At 40.2% G+C, this 8,394-nt stretch overlaps 1 protein-coding gene across 1 annotated transcript; it reads right to left on the bottom strand.

Annotated features, from left to right (window-relative positions):
- Positions 1 to 315: 315 nt before the first annotated feature.
- On the bottom strand, positions 316 to 7,881 carry LOC306887725 (tripartite motif-containing protein 16-like). Its single transcript, XM_079445714.1, has 6 exons — positions 7,274 to 7,881; positions 4,459 to 4,554; positions 4,163 to 4,390; positions 2,442 to 2,601; positions 2,254 to 2,301; positions 316 to 2,024 (listed from the first exon to the last, which is right to left on the bottom strand). Exons 1-6 carry the CDS (start codon positions 7,844 to 7,846, stop codon positions 1,501 to 1,503), a joined length of 1,629 nt encoding a protein of 542 aa, XP_079301840.1. The 5' UTR covers positions 7,847 to 7,881; the 3' UTR covers positions 316 to 1,500.
- Positions 7,882 to 8,394: the final 513 nt, after the last annotated feature.

Genomic DNA, 8,394 nt, shown 5'->3' with positions numbered 1-8,394 from the left:
CGCATAGCTGTGGAAGATCACGTTATCAGACACACGTGAAGCACACAGCATCTCTTTTTTTTACCTTTTTTCAGCAGCAGATCTCATAGGATACCAGAAGGCACAATGAAGTATTTATAAATACTTATGCAGGTAACAAAATTATAAGAGGTATAGTTCGGCTGTTAAAAGTGGATTTGTCAGCGAAGCACGTTGAAAGCAAACTTAGCAAACTTTTTTTTTTTATTCTACTTTTCAGGACGGGAACAGGAACACAGATTTTTATTTTTTATTTTTTTTTACTTCTTTTTTTATTTATTTATTTTTATTAATGCCAAAAATGAAAATGTAACAAGTACATAACAACAGGAACAAATAATAATAACAACAACAAAAGACATAGATCACGAAAATAAAGTGCCAGAGGGAAGAAAAAAAAAAATTATACAAGGTTAAACATTGAAAGCAATCTTTGACTTTTCAAAGACGTTTTGTTTTTTATGCCCATCAAAGACAAAACATAGGAATTATAGTCTACTAGAAAAATAGACAGTAACGGGATCTTACCCAAAAATTTGCATTTGTGAATAAATTTACCAAGAATCATAAACAAATTAATAACGTACTGAATATGAGAATTTGGATTATGATAGAGAAAAATAATACTAAAGGTGTTAATACATATTTTGGCATTTGTTTTTTCTGAGAGATAGGTACATAACTCATTCCAAAAAGCTTTAACACAAACACATTCACAAAAAAGATGTACAATTGTCTCTTCAGCATCACAGAAAGTGCATTTATCTTCTATGTTATGGATATACTTATTGAGTACACTATTACAGGGGTAACATCTATGTAATATTTTAAATGTAACTTCTTTTATCTTGTTTGTTAACAAATATTTGTGTGGAAGAGACCAGACCACTCTCCAATTAATATTGTATAACGCCATCCACTTGAAAGATGATACTGGAATAGATTTTCTGTTCAAAAGATTACGAACAAAATGGTTATTGAATTTGTCATCAGTAATCAAAATCCCTTCAATTAGGTCCCCTGTACTCTACAGACGTGAATTTACATTTCCTTCAGCCTGAGGCATATTCATTCAATTTTGTTGTGAAAGGGCTTTTACATTTATAAAATAATAAATTTTTATATTAAAAACAAGCAAGCCCTGCCCAGATTTAAACAGTTACTTATAATGTAGCGCATTACTTTCCAGAAAAAGTAACTAATGTAATTAGTTCCTTTTTTTAAGGGAGTAACGCAATATTGTGATGCCTTTTAAAAATAACTTTCCCCAACACTGAATATAACACACACACACTGATCTTACTGTCTATATGAGGATTTATTACACACATTTATTCTGACATGTTATTTCACTGGCAGTTCAGCAGCAGTATTAATGTCATGAAGAGAAAAGAAGAGACTCTTTAACATCTCACTGTAACTGATTTATCATGCAGCTCCAAGCATTATCGGTAGAATCTCTCGTCAATCTATTCTGATTCATCAACACAGTTTCACTGATGCTCCAGATCCAAATCCAAACCCAGGATACAGCGGCTGAGTGAATGTGGTCTGGACTGTGTGGATGAGGCTCATTGTGTCAGAGACGCTGTAGAAGGACAGAGTTCCTGCTCTGTGATCCACAAACACCCCTATTCTACTGATGATGGACTCTACAGGGAGATCAGTCTGTATGCTGTTGTGCCAGAATATGTATCTGGAGGGAAAGCAGAACAAACTCCAGGACTGATCACTGAATCCAAACACACACTCTTTACCCCGTCCCTTCCTGCTGATGCTCTTATATGACACTGATATAACCACACCTCTATCTCCACTCCACTCCAGCTCCCAGTAACAGCGTCCAAACACACTCTCTCTACACAACACCTGACGAAACACATCAAATCTATCTGGATGATCAGGATATGACTGATCTGTGTCAGTGTGAGTAATATCTCTGTTGCTCTCAGACAGACGGAGGCGTTTATATGTTGTGTTCGGATCCAGAGTGAACTGATGGGAATCTGATGGAGATAAAACGCGTCAGAATCAGGAATTATGAATCTGTTTGATCTTTTTATGTAGCTGAATTCTTCATGTTCAGTGTATCATCAGTGTCTCAGTACAGAAGAGCAGAATCACCTGTGCAAATCATCATCTACATCATCAATTATGAAACTCTTCTTTCTCCTTCTACAAGAAGAACATGAACACACTCAGTGAGTTTTTCTGCTTGTTTTCTTACTGACTTACATTGTAGGAAGTCGGTCCTGGTCCTGGGAACAGTGTTGGTGAATGTGACTGTGGAAATCAACAGACATGAACAGTGTGATTCTCATGATCCTGCATTCATTCCTAACACATTTCTAATATGATGTTCTCCATGATATGAGATGATGATGGACTGGTTTCTGAGAGCAGATTAATCTCCAGGACTTTACCTCTGTCTGAGATCTTCTTGAGCTCCTCTTTGCAGAAATCCTCCAGTTTGTCTCTCAGCTGATGGACAGATTCTCTCAGATCATCAGAAGAGAAGAGAGGAGTGAAGGGATCTTCATTTATGTCTGTAGTTTCAGGAGGTGCTGAGAAAGAATGGAAACTCTACAGAAAACAGAAATCAAAACTCATCAGCTCCACACTTCACCCAATAACCTGCACCAACATCAGATTTGTGTGGCTCTTGTTGACTTGACTGATCTTAGATAACTCCCCTCAATCCAGCACTTTTATGGATGCACACATTTTATTTGACTACTTTTGGACTGTTGAACAAAAACACACCCCAACTCCCATTCTAAGGCTTAGAAGAGCAAGGATAATTTTTAATATAACTCCATTTGGATTCGTCTGAAAGAAGAAAGTATCAGGAATGGTTTCAATACACTGAAGCACTGCTAATATACCGACTCACTTCATGTTTGTGGTCTTTATAATCATCAATGTGTTACAGGCAGGGTTGGGAGGGTTACTTTTAAAATGTATTCCATTACAGTTACAAATTACTTCATTAAAAAAGTATACAGTAACGTAATCCAAGTACCACAATATAAAATAAATGTAATCTGATTACTTTTGGGTTACTTCGTTACATATGTAAATAAAGTCAAAAAAAGCAATATCAAAGTATTTTTATTTAATTATAACTTTAAAATTAAAAAGAATAAAAACTATTTGAAACTATTAAAAAATTGGTCTTGTTTCACCATCTAGATCAGGGATCCTCAAATCTGGCCCACTCCTGCAGGGTTTAGCTCTAACCCTAATCAAACACACCTGAGCATGCTAATCAGATTCTTCAAGATCATTAGAGAATCACAGGTAGCTGAGTTTGATCAGGGTTGGAGCTAAACTCTGCAGCAGATTGGCCCTCCAGGGAAAGATTTGAGGATCCCTGATCTAGATATTACAGCCCATATACATATTTATATAAAATGATATGCAGACATCTAGTGGCTACACAGTTGTTTTTTTTTTATTAATATTTTTCTTTATTTCGTTGACTGATCCTGGGTGTTGGGACTCTTGTGTTAATTTTTTAATTTTCCAGCTCATTTTCTGCTAGAAAACTTACAACTGCAGTCATGCACACCATGGCATTTTAAATGATGTTTTATTAACAAATTTCGGGAGGAGCACGTCCAGATGATTAACCTAATTAACACAAGAGGAGCACAATCAGTAATTAACCTAATTAACAAGATAAGAGGCGTATATATGCACAACAGACCTACCTCTGTTCCTTGACAGTTTTCCAGCATCCATCCACCACCCCGTCTCCGCACTTACAACTATTCCTATCCTAACCTGTAGGAAGGGGGGTGCTCTGGGTTCGGGCCGAAATTCCTCGGACAGCACACCAAACATGCATAACCTTTACTCTGTTTATTATATGTAAGTGTGAACTCACGAAATCACTTACAAACACTAAAATCAGTTTTATCTGGTTTGAGGATCACCTGATCCAATTTTGATGACCGTTACTCAGAATCTGTACTATCGAGTTCACTGATTTCACGGTGATGTAATAAATCAGAAAGAAAAATATGGTAAAAATTTGAAATGTGAGTGAAGTTTTGAACTATTGGTACGCTAGTGGTATTTGACATCTAAATATATCTTCCAGAAGAAAGAGCTCAGAAAAATAATTCTAGATCTATGTTACCTGCAGGAACTGGATGTGATCCTGTGTGTGTAAAAACTGCTCCAGCTCATCATGTCTCCTCCTCAGATCATTGATCTCCTGCTCCAGTCGTCCTTCAGTTTGACTCACTGTAGCCTTTTCCTGATCTCTGATCAGCTGTATCAGCTCAGAGCAGCTTCTCTCAATGGATGAACGGATGAGCTCAGTAAAGATCCTCTCACTGTCCTCCACTGCTGTCGGTGCAGAGCGCTGTTAGGACACACAGTGATTCAGGATTCAGTGAGTCTGAACTGAGACTTTCTCAACTTTCTTCTCACCTTATGAGACTCCACAGCCTCTCTCAGCTGCTGAAGATCTTTCTCTCTCTGCTGGATTCTCTGCTGGAACATCTTCTGCGTCTCCTTCAGCTGATTCTGCAGGACAAACAGATGATAGTGAATCAAAAAAGTTACTGTTCGCAACCCCGGTTCTCTGAAACATAGAGTGGAGAGATCGACCTATTGGAAGGGCATCTGCACCTGACCTCTGCAGAAGCATCCAATTGCACCAAGTCTGGCTTGACAGACAGGAGCACGTGCCCAAAGTCAAGTAAGGGGCCACCCCTAAACCAGGCACATATAGTCCCTGCACGTGCTACCTTTCCTCAGTGAGCATATTCGCTTCTCGTGCAGCAAGCAGGGCAAACCTGGTGGATCTCTCCACTTGCTTGACATGTCACCAAGTATCTGACCTCACAAAGTGAGAATGCAATACCAGCCATGGTAAGAAATGACATGTGGTAACATACAAATAAGACCTGATAACACATAATGCTGAAGGCATATACTATAAAATATACATATGTATATATTGACATATACATGCATATAAAAATATAATAATGTGTCAGGAGAGGGTATGGATGACCTGCTTAATGAGATGAATAAACTAGGCTGGACAACCCAGGCTTAAAAAGGTGTAAAGAGTCTAAGGCCACCAGGCTACATAGAGCCCACACCTAAAACAGAATAAGCTACCGGGCTGTAGGTAACATCAAACCGGTAGTATTTGACAGATATGTGTGGAGAGGCCCAGCTTGCAGCAGAACAAATGTCCTGCAAGGAAACCCCTTTAAACAGTGCCCATAAGGCTGTTATGGCCCTAGTGAATTGCGCTCTAAGGCCCACAAGGTCGCACTCTCTTCATATGCCAGAGAGATGGCTTCCACGAGACAATGAGAGAGGCATTGCTTAGAAATGGGTTTCCCCATCTTCAAGGGCCCAAGAAATAAAGAGCTGATCATTCCTCCTGAATGGGCTGGTCCTGTTGGCTGGTCCCTGCACAACAGGACATAAAGCATTTAGCCTCTGATCCTCCGCAGAAGAGAAAGGAGGACGGTGAACTATGAAGCACTATGGAGAGATTTTGAAACTACCCTTCTAGTGACTGGAAGGGAATTCATAAATCTATAAAAAGAGGGCATGTTGCCCCACCGTAGTGCCGACAAACCCAACATGGCATGCAGCGATAGACTCACACACACACACACACACACACTCACCCACTCACACACGCACATGTCCAGAGGTCGCGAGAAGCGAATGTCAACTGAGGAAAGGTAGCGCGTGCAGGGGCTATATGTGCTCGGTTTAGGGCCGGCCCCTTACCTGACATTGTTTTAAATCTAGATACACTGGCACACTAATATGCTTCTAATATTCAAATCCGTTAAAGGATTGTTAGGCTGCATTAATTAGATCAACCGGAATGGGAACACTTCCCAAAACACCTGATGTTGTTAGAAGAATGGCATCCACATGAATATTAGTCTGTTTCTTTCTTATGCCGAGGTCACTGTAGCCACCTGATCCAGTCCGTATCCAGCCCAGATGGTTACTGCAGTCACCAGATCCAGTTCGTATCCAGCCCAGATGGTTACTGCAGTCACCAGATCCAGTTCGTATCCAGATCAGATGGTGGATCAGCACCTAGAGACGACCTCTACAGCCCTGAACGTCAGCGGAGACCAGGACACCTAGATGAGCCCCAGAGACAGATCCCAAGTGAGGACCCCATCACCTAGATGGGCCATCGGGAAAAGACCACTGGAACCAGTTGAGCCCTTACAATCTAACTTTGCTGCAGTTGGAACAAACTGCTGGTTCGTTTGGTCAGAGGAGAACTGGCCCCCTGACTGAGCCTGGTTTCTCCCAAGGTTTTTTTCTCCATTCTGTCACTGATGGAGTTTTGGTTCCTCTGGCTTGCTCAGTTGGGGACGCTTCATTTCCAGCGATATCGTCGACCTGATTGCACAGATACTATTTAAACTGAACTGAGCTGGACGATGACATCACTCAATTCAATAATGAAATGCCTTTAACTGAAAATGTAGTGTTTAATCTTGTCATCTTACATTATTGACACACTGTTTTCCTATTTTGATATTGTGCAGTTGCTTTGACACAATTTGTATTGTTAAAAGCGCTATATAAATAAAGGTGACTTGACTTGACAATCATTGAACATGAATTATGATGAAGGTTAAATGTCATTGCACACTCCGAAAGTCCGAAATTTTTGCATGTGTTTTTTAGTTTTTTTCGTATTCCCCATCCTTTCCTACCAAAATGCATGCTACGGATGTGAAAACTCAGAGAACTGAACCTGATCTGAATTGTTTTTGACGGACGAAAGTTTCGGAGTCAGTTTGCAAACGTGATTGACACAATGTGAAGTCATATTTATTTTTTAACGTGAACATTTTGGAAACGGTGTGCAGTGACTTTAAGGCCTGTTTCACACTGTAAGTGTAAGTATTATAAAAGTGAAACTGACGCAGATGCAGAGCTTCTCACTGACAGTGTTTCTGCTTTGTAGAAGAGCTTGAATTTTGACTGATAAAAGTTTAGATTTTGTCAAAGAACAGGTGAATGGACCACTCGATTATTTTATGTTGTTTAATCAAAGTCTATTTTATAAAAGATTGTGTTGATGAAGGTTTCTGGTCATTTTCAGCAAACAGTGAAATTCTTCTTGCAGCTGCTGGTTATTTCCGCTGCTGTGTGAGAATGCTGTAAGCTTTTAATATTGGTGCCAATATAAACACATGAAATGAGTGTCAGCAATATTTCATCAGTGTCCAGTTTTAAATACCTGTTTCTCTGTCCTCTGTTCTGCAGCTGATACGGTGTTGTGATTTTTATGTCCATCTATTGTGCACAGCACACATATCCAATTCTGGTCAGTGTGACAGAAAACCTCAAGGATCTTGTCATGTTTCTGGCAGATCATTTCCTGCAGTCGTCCAGTGGCATCAGTCAAATTGTGTCTCTTTCCTTTAAACCAACTCTCATGTTGTTCGAGGTGATTCTGACAGTAAGAGTTCAGACACACCAGACAGGACTTGATGGCTTTGTATTTTCTTCCAGTACAGACGTCACACTGCACATCTCCATCTCCAGCATCACAGTCAGCAGGACGTTTCCTCTTCTTCAGTTTCTCCAACACTTCAGCCAGCATGGTGTTTCTAGCTAAAGCAGGTCTTGTACTGAAGGTCTGTCTGCACTGAGGGCAGCTGTAGACTCTCATCTGATCCTCCTGATCCCAGCGGTCTGTAATACAGCTCTTACAGTAACTGTGTCCACACTGGATGGTCACTGGATCCTTCAGGAGATCCTGACACACTGGACACAAGAACTCAGCCTGAAAAATTCTGGCTCCTGCCATTTTACTGCATGAATACAGAGACACAGCTCAACTACAATTTCACTTTCTCTTTCACTGAACTTTTTCCTGTTTCCTGGTTCTGTGTTTGAGTGACGTGTGTAAAACAGTTGTGTCTGTGAGTCTGTAAAGTAGTTTCTTCTTCCTCATTATATATGCAGACATTTTGATTATTTATCAAACAGACAGCAAGCAGTGTTGGCCCAGATCCGGCCCACAACTGGCCTGCATGGATTTCACACGGGCCAGATGTGGGCCAGATCTGGGCCAACACTATGTTGCTGTCTGGGTAGTGGTTTCCACGCTTTCATTATATCTTGTATTGTAAAAGGAAAAGGTGGAAAATTAACCTATTTAATAAGAAATAAACAAACTTACAGATGAAGAAACACTCATTTACAACAGGAAATATCATGATATTATCATCTGATCTGTAATACTGTGCCGGTACCTTTGTGTAAGGGGCGTGTCTTGTCTCCAGCTGCTCTCTGATTGGCTGCTGACACGTGGCCCCGCCCAACTGGAGTCTGAGAGCATCAACAGAGCTGCTG

This window comes from Barbus barbus, assembly GCF_936440315.1.
Source record: "Barbus barbus genome assembly, chromosome: 21".
Lineage (NCBI taxonomy): Eukaryota > Metazoa > Chordata > Actinopteri > Cypriniformes > Cyprinidae > Barbus > Barbus barbus.
The sequence above is the reverse complement of the archived record's forward strand: the minus strand, read 5'-3'. Positions and strand labels throughout refer to the sequence as shown.

Coding starts and splice junctions, on each gene's coding strand:
- LOC306887725 (XM_079445714.1), bottom strand. CDS start 7,846: ATGGCAGGAGCCAGAATTTTTCAGGCTGAGTTCTTGTGTCCAGTGTGT. Junction 4,391..4,458: donor AGGCTGTGGAGTCTCATAAG/GTGAGAAGAAAG, acceptor GTGTCCTAACAG/CGCTCTGCACCGACAGCAGT. Junction 2,602..4,162: donor ATCACATCCAGTTCCTGCAG/GTAACATAGATC, acceptor TGTTTTCTGTAG/AGTTTCCATTCTTTCTCAGC.